The sequence below is a fragment of the Trachemys scripta genome, chromosome 3, assembly GCF_013100865.1.
Source record: "Trachemys scripta elegans isolate TJP31775 chromosome 3, CAS_Tse_1.0, whole genome shotgun sequence".
NCBI lineage: Eukaryota > Metazoa > Chordata > Testudines > Emydidae > Trachemys > Trachemys scripta.
The window spans coordinates 2431995-2450737 of record NC_048300.1 but is presented as its reverse complement, the minus strand read 5'-3'; the positions used below and the strand labels follow the sequence as shown (position 1 = coordinate 2450737).

Below are 18743 nucleotides of genomic sequence, written 5' to 3'. Positions count from 1 at the left end.
ACCGAGAACTCTAGGGAGATTTGTGCAGCTATCAATTCTGCCCTGTCCCTGCCCCTTCTGAACAGGCCAGGAGGCCAGGGGAGAACAAAGTAAAGAGTCAGAGCTCACAACTACAGAGCACAGCTCCTAGACCCATTCCCCTGGTAGCCAATCAGGATATGTCCTACTCTTTGAGCTGGAGGTGTGACTCTTAGTTGAAGGATACACAGCATGCTAGCTTGATCAGAGCTAGTATGGGTAAAAATAATGGCAATGTGAGCCGCTCGCCACCCCAACTACATGCCCATGGTTTTCAATGGGTCTGTCCTTGGAGTGGCTAGCCTCTTCCACTGCTTCTCTACTGTTCGCATGTTACCTTGATCACAGCTAGCACAGGTATGTCTCCTTGAGCTGGGAGTCGCACCTCCAGCTCAATACACAGACGTACTTTGGGTCTGCACAGCATGCTTGAGTGGCTACGAGTCGAGCTCAGCACACAACAATCCAGTGGTTGCTCTATAAAGCCAAAAGGAAACTTTTTTTTATTTTAGGCTTTAATCTTGGTGCCGGACACAATCACCCTGCAGGGATACCCGTGATCCACGTTTCACGTGGATCCTCCCTTTCACCACCAATCCCCCATCTGCACAAGCAATTGTTGAGAATTTTGGAGTTTCAAGAAAGGTCTTTCTTTGGGGAGATGCGTCTCAGGAAACCCTTGAGTATACAACCTCACAAATTTGCACCAAACTGTATCCTGGGCCATGATCTGGAATACTAGTGTTCAAGCCAATCACAACATACATGTGGATATGTCGGATGGACTGAAAATTTGACTTTAAACAGAAACTCTGGGCTTGCCTACACTGTTCCATCATGCGGACCACGTGGTGTAAATTCCAAAGCACACTGAAATGTTGCACTCTAACCGCCACATGTGAATACTATTGGCGTGAGCTAAAAGATACTTAGTTTTTGTTAACTCAGCCCTATCAAACCAGAGTGAAAGGCAAGCACAATTAAATAATTTGCAGTATATGCCTGTGATATTGTACCTCTCAGTAGAACAATCAAGTAAATACATTATTTCATCCTTTGTTTGGGAAGTGCAGCAGAGCACATAAAAGGCACTACCTCCCTATAAGTAATGAACAGTAATTTAAATACACTATTTAAAACCTAGTTGAACCAATCTTCTGTTTAATAGTGTATAAAATGTAACTACCAGTCATTGTCAAGTAACTACAATACTATAAGAAAGAGCATTCATGGACAAAATATCACAGGTAAAATATTTTATGTCACTTAACAGTCAAGTATAGTTTCATATTCTCATTATATAGATTGAATTGAAGAAATCTAACTGATGTGACTAGATTTCTAGGCATGTTCTGGTGGTTACTGCATCTACCACTGAAGTATGGTATGACAGGTGAACGTGCATAATTTTTTTAAACCATGCCTACAGAGTAGGATCTAAATTGGACGTAAACACATGCAAGACATCCTCTCTTCAATATGGTTATTATTTCACTAAAACCATTTACCTATTTCCAGTGTAATATTTTGAACTCAACACCTATTAAAGTTGACAGATCCTTTAAGACAACTCAAAATTAAGAGAAGCAGCTCTGTGATTGTAATGAGTGCAATAGGTTTTGTTTAACAAAAGCGTTTGGTTGTATTTACTTGTCTCTGTACTCCCTACAGACATTAATTTTATGCAAGCCATTTTAAACACATGAAGTAGTTAAACCAAGAAAGAGGACAAATACAGCAAACCATACACATTTTCCTATAGCAACACAGTAGCATAGGATTTCCCTGCTGCACATAATGGATGCATTTCCATCTCTCTTCCTTGGTCAAACATTGCCGCAAGTGTCCTTTTAACAATTCTAGAATCTTTCAGGATAACAATGGCATTTCATTTTGTATGGACAGTTAAACATGCTCAAGGTTAAGTCTGCAAATAAACGGAGACCGGAAGGAGCCCAGGTAAAGATATCCATTGTGTTCATGTGCCTCACTAACATAAGTTACCACCATTCCATTGGGATCATGAAGGCTTCTTTTGTAAGATCCAGTTTCGCTAAGTTCTACAACAAGGCTATACTTGGGTACAAACTTCATCACAGTTTCTTGACTTAGCAACTAAAGAAAGAAAAACAGCAAGGGTAAGTTGTCGTATACAGTTATTTAACCATGAATTACATAAACTGATCGTATATTTCAAAGCAATCAAGGATCACGCCAATCCTTGGCAGTAATCAGTGAACAAAATAAATCTTCAGATTTCAGGTGAAAGTTAACTGCATAGATTTAACATCTTAAGAACACTGAAAAGTCAACTTTAAAAGCATGTTTGATAGAAAATTCACTCCAATGTGGAGCTCTGGGATTTACTCAGCATGACACTGATGCACAAGGCACTAGTGTTCTCACACAGTTTCATGATCTGGTTGTCAGTGACCAAAAAATCAAACAGATTTTGTATAGCGCTCAACAGTACTGCTTATTTGTGGTCCCCAAGCATGACTTCCTCTGTTGATATTCTTTTACCACACCCAGAAATTAAAAAAAAAAAAAAAAAAAAAAAGGTAACACATCATGGCAACAGGGAGTTTAACTGAGCTGGCATTTCTATCTTAAATGCCTATTGTTAGTCAAGATTGATGTTTTTCTGAGAGATAAACTTGGAGCTAAAAAAAAAATTTTTTTTTTAAACAAATCTGTTAAAACGTCTGAGGATCAAGAATCCTTAAAGTCATGTTGACAAAATATTTTGTACTTTCTCTTAATTTGATTTTAATAAAAGGCAATCAAATGCCAACACCTTATGCTGATGCACCAGTGAGGCTGAGAGTTTGATAATACCAAAGAAAATATATGTGCAGTTAAAAGAGACAGTGGATTTGAAAGACTGACTTTTCATTTGAAAATTGTGTACTTACTATTAGTAAGAGCAAGCCTTAGTTTTGCTAACTATAAAAAATGTGGATGATGCCTCCAACTAGCATCATGTGGCTTACCTGTAGCTTTAATCAGAGCACCATGATATCTTCCAGTGAAAAAGAGCGAAAACAAAGTATTTTCTTTATCTTAAAGAAAGTAGTAAACTGTTTTTCCCTTTATCTTAAATACATTTACCTTAAATATTATTCTTTTAATCCATGGTTTTTCAGATATAAAATCCACCATAGAAAATCCAGGATTGGGTCGAACAGCTGACATGGCTACCCAGTATCCTCCAGCGCTGCTTAACCGGATATTATCTGGAAAGCCGGGCATATTTTCTACAAACATATCTGCTCCACCTTTCATTAATCCAGAGACATAGTATCTGTAAAATCACAACATCCTCTTAACCTAAACAAAGTTCATACAATAAACAAATTCAATGCATTTTCTACTAAAAACAGCTTTCCTTACTGCTAGCAGAGTGAAGTACAATATGACCACATTCTTCTGTCTGATATGCGCCTAGCAATGACTACAGCTTGTGCCACCATGTACAAGGATCCAGCTGATGAAAGGAAGAGACTGTAAACCAGATGTCTCCAGTGAAGGAAAAAACTGGGTAGAATAGGAGTTTTTCGCCTTGCTGCTGAAAACCTCAGAGAGGAAGATTTAATCTCTCAAAGATATTAGCTAACCTTTATGGTGTAGACAGAGATCAAAGTAAAGCCATAAGTGGATTATGAGTCTGGTTTGGGAAGCCAAATATGCAATGATTTGGCTGAAATACCAAGATTTCAATTGTCAGTGTAACACAGCTGCAATATCACTGACATTGTAAGAGTTAGTGGGACATATTCTGATGGCTAATATAAAACCAGAGTAACTCGATTGCCTTCTATGGAATTATTGCTGATCTCTGGTATAGCAGCAGAATTTGCCCCACATCATTTATATAAATTGTGGGATTGAGCAATTCAACTCAGTTTACCTATAAAAAACAAGATAAAGATATGGTGCTACAGTCTGTCACATCTACCCTATGAACTATGCTAGAGGAAAATATGTGGTGAGAGCACCAAGTAGAGTGAAGAATTAATTGACTCAAGTTTTACAGTCCCCCTTAACTTGTATGAGCCTTTCCTCCCAACTGGGGTTAACTAAGTTTTAATTTCAAAAGAAATAAATTTGAATTTCGGCTGCTTGTGTAAGTAAAGCAGAGATGCTCTGTGGCTAACTGGAAGTCACGTTAAATAGTCTGAAGCCTGAAAAACCTCTGAAACCTCTACCAAGTACACTTTTTGAACCCTGCATTCCCTTTTTCCACCAGTGTCACAATAGTTTTGAGTTTAGCTCACACTTTATTGGCAAGAATATTAATCTTTTCTTCTTAATGCTTAAAAAACAACAACAACACACAAAACAGAGACCAGTCCCTGCTGACAGGAGGGCAGACAGACAATGATATTGTTGTGTGTCCATTTTGGAGAGCTGCAGGGATGTTCTGCTGAATCGCACTGTTAACAGGTATTCAGACTCTGCAGAGAGCTACTGAAATCCTACCAGTTCCTACCCTGTTCACACTAGGGAGCTTTTAAAGTTCCCCACCCTTACTGTTTATCCCACCAGTGTTGACAGCGGGATCCCCTTAATGGAGATGGACCACCAGCTGCAGGCACTGTTTTAAACACCAAATTGATTAGCTTTGATCTGAGCAGGCCAAATTAATTGATATGGTGCATAGAACAGTGTCAGCAGCTGTTGACCCATTTCCACTGACTTCCCTCCAGAACCTCAGCGGACCTGGACCAGAGAAAGCTGCACCAGGGTTAACAACTGCAGGAAATTTTTTCAAAAATGTCTCTAATTTAGGCATAGATTCATAGATTCTAGGACTGGAAGGGACCTCGAGAGGTCATCGAGACCATCCCTGATAGACAATTATCTAACCTACTTTTAAATATTTCCAGAGATGGAGATTGTGGAATCTCCCTAGGCAATTTATTCCAGGGTTTAATGGCAGGGCCATTGCACGACACGGAGCGTGTTAACTCCAGCTGGATTAAAAGCTAAGTGGGGGCGGCTGCCTAAAGAGAAGCAAGGACCAAGAACAGAAGGGGCTCCGGATGGAAACCCTAACGACAGCCAGACACAGGGAGAAGGGTTACGGCTAAGGTTTGTGTTGGGTTATTATGCTTTGAGTTACCAACACAGCTAAACTGGGGTGACTTTGGATACTAATGCAGTGTTTGTGCACTTTGTGGTCAGGGTAGGGATTCGGCCTATTCCCTTAATGACTGAGAGGCACCCCTATGCCACAGTGATGGGAATCAAATACCTAGGTAGGTCCATGCACAAGACTAAAATCTGTCTTGATTACACCCTCTGGACCCCTACTTGAAATCAATATGGTTGCATGAGTTGTAAGTCAGGGAAGTATTTGGCCCAAGATTTTATTTTATGCTGTGTAGTCACATTGCTTAATGCTCTACTGGAAAGGGCTCAGATAGTGATGAGGCTGGTATAAAAACCTATATAGAAGAGAAGAGAAATCAATTTAAAGTCATTTGATAAAGTAATGTATCCCCAAGTGTCACACTCACCTCCTTATTCTAGCTAAGGTTGTTTCTGCTACCAACACAAAATCTTCAGCAGGAGAGAGCTGGACTCCATTGGGAAACCTCAGTCCTACCATTAAGACTTTCACTTCTTTTGTCACAGTGTCATATTCAAGCAGGCTAAAGACAGAACATTACAGGTGTACTTAAGTGAAGTGCGATAAGACAGTTTGCTCAATTGCATTTTGCTTTGCCAGGCATTTCCCTTCCTCTTATTCCTCCAGGTTTTATACGCAAAGAATATGAGAAAAAGCGGAGCACTCAGGGCACATTTAAGTTTATTTATTTATGACCTGGAGAGTGGGGCAGAAAGACACCAGCTTTTTAAGGTTGCTAGACAATTGTCCATGACAGAATTTGGGTAAAAAACGTTAATTCCTTTAATTTTAAAAAGCACATTCAACTAGAGAAGATTTACACAAATAGGCTTTTTGAAAGAGACGGAAATCTCTTACATCTGTTTCATTTCTGCACATGCCAGCTTCTTCCACACATTCTCCCCTTGCCCTTTTCAGAGTAGCATTATTTGCATGGTCAATAAAGACTCAAAGATTTAGTTTTAAACACTAAGTTATCCTGACTATTCCTATTGGTTTGATCTGCCTTAGGGTAGATGGATTGCTGTACGTAGATACTTGCCGTCCATCATCTGTGCCTTCCATAACCAAGAATGAATAATCCCTTCTTTGCCATTTACTGCTGGAGTCTGTGAAGAAGATTTTCCTCCCATCCCGAGTCAATGTGAGGTCATTCACAAAGGACATTTTGTGACCCTCAATTGGTTCACTGGTTGATAATAGCATTTTCACGTCACCTGATTACAAAAATAAATAAATAAATAAATAAATCTGCTCATCTTTTATCCTGCCGTTCCAATAATCTGAATCTTAACATAGTCAGGGAGGTGTTAAATTGGCCCAGTATCTTTTCTATCCTCAGAAGAGCAGCTGTCAATGTTATACACCATTTTGTATGTGTAAAATTTTAAGGTATCAATCCACATCCATGGCATGCATAGAAATGGTAATGATGAAAAGTGTTAATGATTGTGTTTGCCTTTTTAAAAATTAGCTTATGCATGAGATTTTGTTTAGCTCTAAATGTACTTAAAACAAAGCCATTTTTACGTTAAAGGGATCAGATACCACTAACCAAGTTTCACATAGGAGTAGGTTTTCAAATCCCCGGAACCCCAAATCTACTCAATATATTTACTTGTAAATTTCCAAAATGAATAGGATAAATTTGGCTGTGATCAACATTTCTGGTGGAGTGTAACAAAGGGAATATAAATCTTACCTTGACTAAAAAGCCAAAAACACAACCTTAACTTTGAAGTCACTGCTGACATACCTAAAATATGCTCTTATTTTGCAAGAGAGCTATATATTTCATATATGTAAATCAAATTTCAAAAAGTCCCAACTGACGGAAGATTGAAATCTGTTTCTTTCCAGAAATTCCCTCCCCCCTCTCCACTAAAAACGTAGAGATGTGTTACTGTAGATCACGTGTTGGGTTTTGGAAGCTTTTCCCGTATAACTTTCACAGCTCTTACTTTAAAAAAGGTTTCAGGTTTTGGATATGATACATAAGGGAGTTTATTTTAGTACTTGTGCTTTTTAGAGTCGGGACAATTTATTCAGAGTGGAATAACTGTACTTAGGCTGAGGCACCCTGTGCAGAATGTCAACACAGAACAAAAACTTAGTAACAGTTTTGTATCCCCAGGGGTAGGAGGAGGGTTGTTTTTTGGTGGGGAGGGGCAGGGGGGATAGTGACTGAAATACTGGGTAAAACTAGTATCACTACAAAACCTTTACACAGAAGAAGCTTCATATTGTACAGAGCCATACACTGTAAAAGCTTTTAAAATGTATTTTCATTTAAAGTATAAACTCAGGCCCTGATCCTGCAATTGGATCCATGCAAGTAGACCACTGCACCATCCTGCAGTTGGCTCTATAGGGGAGAAGAACTGTAATACTTAGAGCACTAGCCTGGAACTTGGAAGACCTAGGTTCAAGACCCTGTTCTGCCAGACTCCCAGTGTGACCTTGGGCAAGTTACTTAGCCTCTCTGCCTCAGGTCCCCATCTGTAAAATGTGAATAATAGCACTTCCCTCTCTCATGTTGGGGGCAAGGGGGATGCAAGGATAAATACATTAAGGATTGTGAAATGCTCAGATACTATGGTAATAGGGGGGTATAGAAGTACTTCAGCTAAATATGCTTTTGTTTGGATAAATAAAGCACTTAGCTCTATGGATAAAAAGCACTGGATAGAAGTTAAGTGCTTTCCAAAAGTTAAGCATTGGTAGCCCTCTTTATGGAGACAGAAACACAGAGGCAGGCAATGGCAAAGTGACTGGGACAAAGCCACAAAAGTCAAGTAGGGCCAGGTACAGAATCCAAGCTGCCTAACTCACAACTCAGTGCCCAAAGCTGGGGGGAGGGGGGGAAGGGGCTGGGGAGGGCGGCGGCGCAGGGGGAACCATACCTGTGACAGGATCAATTTCATATAGTCCGCAATATGCATCTGCCACAAACAGGGTATTATTTGGCCCAACTCTGATGCCAAGGGGTCTCCCGCAGGTGGGCTCATCTTCCCTGGTTCCTTTTGAGACAATTTTACAGCTGTTTTATAGGCAGAGCAGTTTGTATATAAAGGTATTGAAGCCACTCCAGAAAAGAAAGCTCAAATATAACAAGACTATATTGCCAGCTCCCCACCACCACCCCCACCCTTATAAATGTATCATGCTCTCATTTTTCCAACGGGAAATGAATTTTAGTGACGAATGAATCAGAGCTGCTCGAAGGTTAGCGTTAACCCTGCCCTCTATTGACTGGCCTAGCAAAAAGCATACCTACCCTAGTTAGGGGTGATGAATATTTTCCGAATTTTTTGTTTTGACAGAAGTTTGGAATTTTGATTAAACAAATATTGACACAGAAAGTGGCTGTTCTCAAAAATGTTTGACTTTTTTTAGTCAGAAAACCCCAAACCAAAAGTACTCTGGTTTTCTGATAAAAAGTCAAATTTCTGCTGTAAATTAATAAGAAACAAAAGACTCTCCCTCAACCAGCCCTAACCTCAATACTTCTGACAGCTAACAGAAATCCTCCTTTAGAACAGGCAGTAAAGAGCTGTGTTTTCAAGCCAGATATTTAGCACTACTGCCTTTGCTGTATCTACATGGCTTAGCCATTGACTATAGTGATTTCATATGCATATACAGTTGAAATCATTACAGTTACCATTATAAATTCTACTAACTCACCTACTATATTAGCTGACAAAGCATGGCACTAGTATTGTGTTAGTAATAACTGGTATTTACTTAGTCACCTTCAAACAACACTGAAAAGGTTGTGGACAACAAAAAAGGAGTGTGCCAGAGGATACTTGGCACACGCCTCAAGTTTCCCTTCTAATAAAAGATGGAGGAAAACTATTACAAGCAAGTAACACTATCTATTTTATTAAACTTGTTTTTCAAAAATGTCCACAAGGTGGTTGCTGCTGTTTAATGTTTATCCTGGGACCTCTTCTACTTATTTACTCTAACAGCAATGATACCTGGAAATATCTCAATCACTGTTTGAGTCATCTCTCCATCTACCGCAGAAGTAACAACATTTGTTTGCTAAAACTCCATAGATAATGTCAACTAGATAGTAGCACAACAGTAATAGTGAAGGATCTATGCAGAGAGATTCCATTAAGATTAACAGTGGGTATTGAGCTTTGGGAGAGTTTAAATGCACTTCGAAACATCCCCCAAACATCCTGGCACAGGCTGGAAAACAGCTGCCTGATTATTCTTTGGGGTGTGTTTTTAGTCCTTAGTTTTACTATGAAAGGAAATTATATTTTGGGCCAGATCCTTATGTGGTATAAACTGACAACTCTATTGATGTATATTGACATACACCTGTACCCCGATATAACGCGACATGATATAACACAAATTCGGATATAATGCAGTAAACCAGTGCTCCAGGGGGTGGCGGGGCTGCGCACTCCGGTGGCTCAAAGCAAGTTCGCTATAACGCGGTTTCACCTATAACACGGTAAGATTTTTTGGCTCCCCGAGGACAGCGTTATATCGGGGTAGAGGTGTAGCTTCACTGACGGCAATGGAGCTGTGCCATTTACACCAGCGGAGGATCTGGCCTGATGCATGATAAAGTGATGTAGAAAGGCTAAACCAAACAAAAGCAAGGGTATTCAGCAAAAGGGCTGTAATGCCATCCTTCACCACACTGCACCCAGATATTGCAGAGAATTCCCACTTGTCTTTTGTATGGGTATGTCTACACTGCAGTCAGGATAGCGCACATCAATCAAATCCATCTTTGATGGAGCTAGCTCACTAAAAGTAACAATTTAACCGCGGCAGAATAGGCTAACTGCCCAAATACAATCCCCCTGGGATTCCAGCCTGTACCACTGCTCTTTTTTAGCACGCTAGCTCAATCAAAGCTAGTTTGAATATACATACGTAGGCTGCAATTGCACCTCCTTACTGCAGTGTAGACATGCCCTAAAACTGGTCCCCAGCCCCCACCCCCAAGTACAGCATTGGGAGATAAAGTTTGTTTTAAACCTAACTCTGAACTCCCTTAAGATTGGGGGTTTAACTCAGACTCTCAGAGCCCTGCTTACAAATTAAGCACTTTAAAGTAGGCACTACAGTACATTTAGGTAACATGCAACTAGCCCAATTACCAAAAAAAAAAAAAAAAGGGGGGGGGGCGGATTTTAAATTCACAAATGCATGCCTCACCCAACATGTAATTGTGCAATTGTATGCCTTACTGAACATGCAATTGTATGCCTCTAATCTGGGTCTATTTTATATGATGGGTATCAGATTTTTAATAAATACAGGGAAAAGGTAACAAGGAAAAAATAATTACAGTAATTACAATCTGATCACCGTCATCTTGCTTAATATATAGCAATTCTAATTTATGCAACTCTTTCCGCATTCCTCCTTCAAACAATGTGTCCTATTCACCCAAAAGAAGGGGAAAAGATGAAAGCTTGTTTAACTGATGGAGACAAGATATCTTAGCTACACCTAAATATTTGTGTCTCCAAATCTCAAACTCTTCAGAGATTACAAAAAAATCACATCTATAAAACTCTGAAATAGTTAACATTCACAGTATAAAGTTCCTTTAATCCTGAAGTCTATCTAAGTTCTTCACAAACTGCATGCAGCATTACTGAGATGCAAATACATTTGGGAAGGATGATAGCAAGCAGGTGGATAACTGGCAAAGCATAGCCTTCATAACAGAGTAGAGAAGAAACTCTGTCCAGGGGAGCCACAGGGCAAACTGTTATTTGTTTTTACACAATCTTTATAAAAGAATTAACACATATAATCTCTAATGGTAAAAAAGGCCAAGCAAGACCTGCATCTTTCATATAGCTTCTGAAATAGCTGCAGATTAAGCTATATGGAACTCTCACTTCTCTGCCTTGAATGAGAGAAGAACTGAACCTTTTGCCTATGGTTCCAAGATATTTTCTCTCTTCTCAAGTTTCTATAGATTGAGAGCTAGCTCGTGCCATTTTGGTATATCCCAGAGTAAGGGGAGGAGCTCCAATGCCCCAAGGGAGCACAATGAGGCATCTCCCCCCTGAAAATCACTGGTATACAGGTAAGCATGCTCACTACTACACCTTCAAGGGGCACAACCCACTCTCCCAAATGGGGCAGAGGGTTTCAGAGCATGGTCCAACCTCCTCGCTGCCTCTTTTGCTGTCATACACCCCAGGGAGATGGAACAGTGCAATCCTTCAGTTTCCCCAACCACAAAGAATGCAGTACTGCCTGCACTACATACAGGCTGCATGAAGTTGAGCAGATGAGCAGGACAAAGGGATAATCCATGCTCCTGGGATTCCCCCAGCCCACACCCCTACTCAAGAGCCACATGCCATCTTGTCTTGTATTAAAGAAGGGCAGATCTAATTTGTCATCATGGTCAAAGCTCTCTCACCAGGTATTACAGAAGCATTTGAATGCTCTTAAATAAGTCTTACTGTACCTATGCAAGCAGCTACACATGGACATGAAATCTGACAGCCAAACCATAAATGCATGTGAAACCAGGAAAGCATAGCCCCAAGCTTGCCTAGGCCAGCTGTGCTCTCTCTGGCTATGTCTATACGGCAAAAATCAGAAGTGAAATAGACTATTGATGCCGGGCTACAGCAATACTATACTAATGCTTACACTATGCTGCAGCTGCATTACTGTTGTAAACAAGTATCGACAGGTGCAAGGGATGTTAACCAAGATTTTCAGATCTAGAAACCTAGTTAGGCTTTTGAACTGAAGAGGCCTCACTAACAAAGGTTATAAATATATACAGCTTCCACTAACTTTGTGAAAGATCATGAGAGAGGCATATTGTCATGTACATATTGTTAATATTCTCATGAACGTTAGTTTAACATGTTGGGGTACATGACATTCAATGAGAAATCATCAGGTTTGCATAGGTACAACGTAGCCTATGAAATCAAGAAAATATTGAGCATACATGTCAACTAAGCATGGACATGTTACTGTCGTCTAAAATCCAGCTACTGCACACGTGCACTATGCGGTGAAATATGTGAAGATGTGCACCTGCAAGAGAGAGTAAGATTGAATGCTAACTTATTAATCATTACAAAATTATCCCATGGATTTTCAACTGAATGATAAAAGTGTGTAATGGTCAGGAATCATTATTTACTTACTGCATGGACCATGGCCAAGTCTGGCTAACGTTTTTATTTCCCCATCTTCAATTTTTAGAATCTTTCCATCAGCTGTACCAGTAAACAGCACATCTGCATAAACAAATAGTATGATTAGCTTGGCTACAAAACTGCCATAATATACCAAATCTTTTTATAAAGATGTAGCACAAATGTCAGCATTGAGCCCACATTCCTCCTGCACAAAACTAATGCACTTCGAACACATTTAGTTAAAGATAAATTCTTTCCTATTTATTCTTGTACTTCAACTGAAGTGAGTGGAGAGAGTGTCCAGGCAATTCAATCATTCAACTAGCTAAGTTGGATTCATTCAGATAACAAGGAGGAGTTGAGTCTCAGACCAGTTCGCTGGTTTGAATCTGACCATGGACATTAGTGATGGTTCTGTGGCCTCATCTCAGTGAGCAGATTTCCACATCACCAAAAAAAGAATCAGACACCACCATATAAGTCACCCTTGTTACTAGTTTCAACAGGGAAGCCACCAACTGAATTATCCTCTCATGCTAGAAATGGTTCCTTCAGGTCTGAAGCACTCAAGCAGGGATGTTTATTATACTGATACTGCTTAGGCTGTACCTGATCTGTGAAAAGATTACTTCAGTTCAAGGGATGAATCCAGCACTAAGTCATCCAAAACCAAAAATGTTGCCAAGTCAACATTTTGATGCCAAGTCAAAAGACAGCAATGGGACAAATTAGTTCTTAATACGCCATGAGCTCAAGCCCCTCTCTGAACTTTGCCATCGTTCTTAAGAAGTACATAGATGGTGGGTTAGAAGAATTGCTAAACTGTTTGGGCTTTTAAACCTCCAGTTTAGGTGCTTGAAAGTGTAATGATTTACTCCAAAACTGTAAGAGGAAAAACTATTTTGATCTTCAAGGAAGGAACAGCTTCTATTTCCTAGAAAAGTTCTAAACTTCCAGCCAGGTCAAGAGGTTTCAGCCATCTGAAATCCAGTAATCTTCCTGCAACCACCACCTAAAGAATAGAATCTGAAAGACTAACTAATTGAGAAGCAGCAGACAGCATCCATACTTTGACTAAACACTTCAACACACATTTGTGGAGACAGGCAGTAGTAGCAGAAATTAGAGAATGAAGGACTGGGGAGGGATAGCTCAATGGTTTGAGCATTGGCCTGCTAAACCCAGGGTTGTGAGTTCAATCCTTGAGGGGGCCACTTAGGGATCTGGGGCAAAATCACTACTTGGTCCTGCTAGTGAAGGCAGGGGGCTGGACTCCATGACCTTTCAGGGTCCCTTCCAGTTCTATGAGATAGGTATTTCTAGGACTTTGGTAACGATTTACTGGGCACTTTCCTGATAAGGTTAAGGATAACTAGGGCTTTAATATATCTTTCTAGTTAACCAGGAAACATGGCAGCAAGAACTGAGCTAAACATACTGTTACTAATCAATTCCTGCCTTTAAATGAAACTGCAGAGAGACTGTCTTGGATAGAAAACTGCAGCTCCAGCTCTTTGTTTACCGTTAGCATTGAAACGCACAAAGATCTGATTCTATGGCTAGGCCTGAATCTCACCACTTTCAGGGCACACTGCAAAAATCCACCTGTCACAAAGGTACTTTCCTAAGAAATGGGCACAGTGCCTCCAACTCCACTTGAGTCTGGCCCTTCTGATAAGAAGCTGCTCAGTAGGAGACACTGTGGAGCTATTAGGGGCTTTCTATGTAATGGGACAAATTTATTTAAAAGCACCTCCAACGGTTGTATACAGCAATAATAAAATTCAATGTTTAGGCATCTGATTTACCATTAAATACAATTTATTGACAGTATGTTTTATCTTATTTAAATAAAGCTTAATACTCTGAGAAACTCAATTACATAATCATACGGGTGGATATTTAAAAAGGCTCTATAACCACTGAGACCTAGTTAAAAAATTACTACAAGTGAATATCAGAACAATAGTTTCTACAGTTAGGACCTTGATGTCATTAAAGGCCATGTTCCAGAAGGGTATGGATTTCTTGTGAGACCTAAATGACTTACTCCTGGGAAAGAGGCTACATGGAGATATGTAGCTCTGAGTTGGTGGTTGCTGACCCAAAACAATGTTAAATTGCAGACACGTGGAAGCCTGCACAATTTGGTATCCAAGAGATATGTGGCTAAATCAAACTCTTAGCAAAGAAGCAATAGTGAAAAAGCCACCCTGAATCCCTACAGTTTTCCAGTGCTTACCACCAATATTGGCAATGGATTCGGGTCCAATAAGTTGGTTTTCAAATATCCTCTCTGCTTGTCGCAACTTAATATTTGGCTCTAACACACCGGTCAGGAGGGGAGGTTCTTTGAAGCTGTAAAATCAAAATGCAGGTCTCATGATTTTATCACAGAATAGGTACAAAGTCAAATGCTCTTGAGCTAAAAGTTGAGCAATTTTTCCAGGTTGCCAACTAGACTGCAAACATGACAGCTGTTTTTGAAACAGTATATTTCATTTTCCTGGACATCAACAGACTCCTCTGATGCAATAGATCAGCTCTAGCCTGCATCAAGTCTTAGGAAATAAGAGTTTTACAACACTAGCGTCTCGATGTTCATTTAAATACAAGTCAGTTTCAAAGATGTGGTTCAGCAGTCTTAAATAGCTGAAATAAAATTCAATTCAATGTTGCTACTTAGCTAGTTGATAAACTACTGTCCCAGTTATTATGGCCCCAAACCTTCAACTGGATCCATGCAGATGGATGCTTGAGCCCACACAGATCTGACAGTAGGTTTGATGCCAGTAGGAGAGAATTCATCCTAGAGAATTATATTCTATACGCCTGAAAGAGCCTTAATAATTGTGACAAACACCTCACTTCAACCCTGATTCTGTGCTTATTTACACATGTGAGTAGTCTCCCCACTGAACGTACATGCGTAGTTATGTAACGGCCGCAATCTTGGCCAACACCAGGGTCTTAACCAGGATCTCCACAGCTAAAAGTCTCTGAGCTAAAGAGCTATGCTTTCTGCCTGGGACCATAACAGACCCTCAGCCTCTGTAGATTGGGAACAGAGGGGGCCAAGTAACACACACTGACCAGTAGGTTACATTTACTTACATGAATAAGCTTTGAAGCATTGGAGCCTAGAAGCCTGACTGATGTGACTAGTAGCAACTGGGAAGGTAGAGAATTCCAATTTCTGTTAAAATAACCTAGATTCATGTAAGTACAGCATTAGCAGAGCAGTGGTACTTAGTTTGGCTTTGAGGGTGTTTTTTTAAAAATCTAGTAAACAAGTTTGCAGAATATGAGCCTAAGAATATTGCTATCTGATCCATTGGGGGGGGGAGGGGGGTCTGCTGTGTTCAATGTGGTTCCCCACTGACTTCAGTAAAACTCCATGCAGGCATAAGGGTTCCCTGCAGCAGATCCAACTGCTGGATTACAGCCTTGGATTGTAGCACTTTGGGACACAGACTGTGGCCTTTGTATGTATTTATATAGTGCTTACAACAATGGGACCCCCAACCCTGCTTCTGCACACTACTGCTTGATATTAAACAAAATATATAAAAACGCCATGAAATTGAGTCCCACCCCCGGCTGTCACCTTCAGGCACGGGGTGAGGGGAGAACGGCTGCAGCTGTGAGCCCCGCGTGGCTGTCGGTACCCCCACTTCAGTTGGTGCAAGCGCTCCCGGTGAGGGGACACACCACCGACAGAAGGAGGATAGTGCAGACACCAAGAGCTGATTGAATTACTATGGTGGCTGTAGGTCGACCTAAATTTAGTCTACCTAATTTTGAAGTGTAAATTAGCCCTCAGTAACTTCATAGAAATTGACTAAATTTTATCCACCAACATAAAATCAGCATTAAAAAAAGTTACCTTGCAATAAAATTCAGTTAAAACAAAACACAGCTCACCTCAGAGGTTGAGGGTCTATTGGACATTCCAGGAAAACTATTGCTCCAAGCAAGGGAATAATTAGAGAGACAGCCAAAATCATGAAGGTCACACGGAACACCTTGCTGCTGTAAGTACTGCCACCACACAAAAACAAACAAGTTAGAATTAGAGCATAAACACAACTTTAAGATTTTAAGAATTCTCATTACAAAATTTTGTTTTTGAAAAGTCCACTTCTTTCTGCTTTCACCCCCACTACATACATACACTTCTCTTCATGCTCAACCCCCTGCTAAATCATGTAGTTAGCATAAAATCAGGTCTGTCATCTGTTTGACTACAGTATTATATGTATACAATGTATCATAACTAGAGTAATCCATGCATTAGAAATACATATGGATAGACTATCATCTACCTTCTAAATTAACTTTGAATCCAGTCTGGAAACTCCCATTCCAGTAACTAATATTGCTGCCAAGAATAAGTTACCTCAAGTAACTGGAACAAAAGAGATATTGAAGTACTTTAAAGAAACACTTCCTTAATTTAAGGAGACTTATCTTTAAACTCATAACATAGGGGTGTGGTGTTCCCCTCTGGTGTTATCTGGACAGGTGATCTGCTAGGTCACTCCAATCTTTGACTCTGGGACCCAGCCTTACCCTGCTGTGAGAACCCCCACTCCGGGGCTGTTCATGCACAGCCTCTGGCATGTAAGCTGCTCCTAGCTACTTGCAACCGAATGACACTAGCCAGTATCTCCAGTCCCAGACACAACCCTAGGAACTTCCATCTTGCAGTGGCCAGTTATGCCTGCTGAACACTGCAAGTTTATACCATTTCGTCAATTTAACAAAGAAATTGATATGCACCAGGCTTGTTATTCCCCAGGGAAGCCTCTGACATACTTCAAACCAAACGCACTACTTCAGGTAGAATAAACAAACAGATTTATTAACTATGAAAGATCGATTTTAAGTGATAAGTCAAAGCATAACGAGTCAAATTTGTTCATATGAAATAAAAGCAAAACGCATTCTAAGCTGATCTTAACACTTTCATTGCCCTTACAAACTTAGATGCTTCTCACCACAGACTGGCTGGTTGCTCTTCAGCCAGGCTCTCCCCCTAGATCAGCACTTCAGTCGCTTGGTGTGGTGTCTGTAGATGTAGGTGGGAGAGAGCATGGAAAACGTCTCTCGCTTTTATCATGTCCTTTCTTCCCTGTTGGCTTTGACCCCCCTCCCCTTTCAGAGTCAGGTGAGCATTACCTCATTGCAGTTCCAAACTGACCAAAGGAAGGTGGGTGACTCACTTGAGAGTCTAACAGATTCTTTTGTTGATGCCTAGGCCAGTGTCTTTTGTTCCTGTGAGGCTGGGCTGGGCTTGGCTTGTCCCATATCTGCCCTGATGAGGTGTGAACTACCTCTTTGCTCTTGGAGAGTTTTTGCCTGGGCTTATTTTAAACCAGGAGGATAAGTTTACAGCCTCATAACTACATACATGAAATTATAACCTATAACATTATTGTAACAATTACTATAACATCACTATAACAACCATGCTCAGTGCATCATGAGCCTTCTGAAGACACCCAACATGACAAACTTTGCACTGGATACCACACAATCATTTTATAAAGATGAACATGAGGGTGTAGTGTGTTCCCCCAAGGTACTGAGCGTCACAAGGGTGACTACGAATAAACCCTTCAATTAGGGTGACCAGATAGCAAGTGTGAAAAATCAGGACAGCGGGTGGGGGGTAATAGAAGCCTATATAGGAAAAAGCCCCAAATATCGGTACTGTCCCTATAAAATCGGGACATCTGGTCACCCTACCTTCAATTCACCCATGCAGGACACAATATCCATCAAAACATGAAACAAGACACTGAACTCTAAAGTAACAAGTCTAAAACTGAGAATGTGTGAACAGCAAGCTGATCATGCCACTCGGAAAACAATACAGATATAGTACCTTCCCAAACCTGGTTGCAGAATTTCACCCTGGGAGTACAACAGACTTCCGGTAGATATAGTAAGGCAGCCCATCTGCGGATAGTAGCCTGTGTTCTCCATATTTACCATGAGAACCGTGTTCCTCACTCTTGAAAAAGATCATGATCGTGACACTCTGTTGCTCTCTGAAGTTGGCCAGAACTCTTCCTTGGAGTTCAAAGGTGTAAAAGCCAAGAATTATCCCCAAGTGTCAACCGAGAAAATTCAAGACTGAGTACAATGACCCTGACAGGTCCCTCAAATCCTGAAATGGATTAGATTTTACACATTTACATGGCCCAGCTAGGGAGGAAAATATATACTGCTTTTCTGTGGAGGCACACCAGGCACAACCTTCCTCGATGCAAACAGGGTCATCTTTCGGGAATGGTTCTTGCATTCCTTGTTTTTGACTGTAACAAGCCCAAAGACACAGACTGAGCTTCCAGAGAAGAGAAATGCAAGGATTTTTGGAGCATTTATGGTTTGAATTGGAAAGGCGGCCACTGAGACTT

At 40.5% G+C, this 18743-nt stretch overlaps 1 protein-coding gene across 2 annotated transcripts; it reads right to left on the bottom strand.

The window, feature by feature from the left end:
• Positions 1 to 1157: 1157 nt before the first annotated feature.
• Positions 1158 to 17466, bottom strand: APMAP (adipocyte plasma membrane associated protein). 2 transcript variants are annotated; one of them, XM_034763938.1, is made up of 9 exons: positions 17319 to 17466; positions 16243 to 16359; positions 14561 to 14676; positions 12325 to 12417; positions 8056 to 8172; positions 6195 to 6369; positions 5541 to 5675; positions 3130 to 3322; positions 1158 to 2133 (listed from the first exon to the last, which is right to left on the bottom strand). In XM_034763938.1, exons 2-9 carry the CDS (start codon positions 16323 to 16325, stop codon positions 1924 to 1926), a joined length of 1122 nt encoding a protein of 373 aa, XP_034619829.1. In that variant the 5' UTR covers positions 16326 to 16359; positions 17319 to 17466; the 3' UTR covers positions 1158 to 1923. The 2 variants fall into 2 exon arrangements, with proteins under 2 accessions (XP_034619829.1, XP_034619828.1); XM_034763937.1 differs by lacking the exon at positions 17319 to 17466 and having other exon boundaries at positions 16243 to 16565.
• Between the last annotated feature and the right edge of the window lie 1277 nt (positions 17467 to 18743).

Bases quoted from the DNA above. Each gene is read 5' to 3' on its own strand.
- APMAP (XM_034763938.1), bottom strand. From the start codon at position 16,325: ATGATTTTGGCTGTCTCTCTAATTATTCCCTTGCTTGGAGCAATAGTT. The intron at 14,677-16,242 runs GTGAGCTGTGTT...TTGATTTTACAG, and splicing joins ATAGACCCTCAACCTCTGAG to CTTCAAAGAACCTCCCCTCC. The intron at 5,676-6,194 runs GCAAGTATCTAC...TTCTGTCTTTAG, and splicing joins GAAGGCACAGATGATGGACG to CCTGCTTGAATATGACACTG.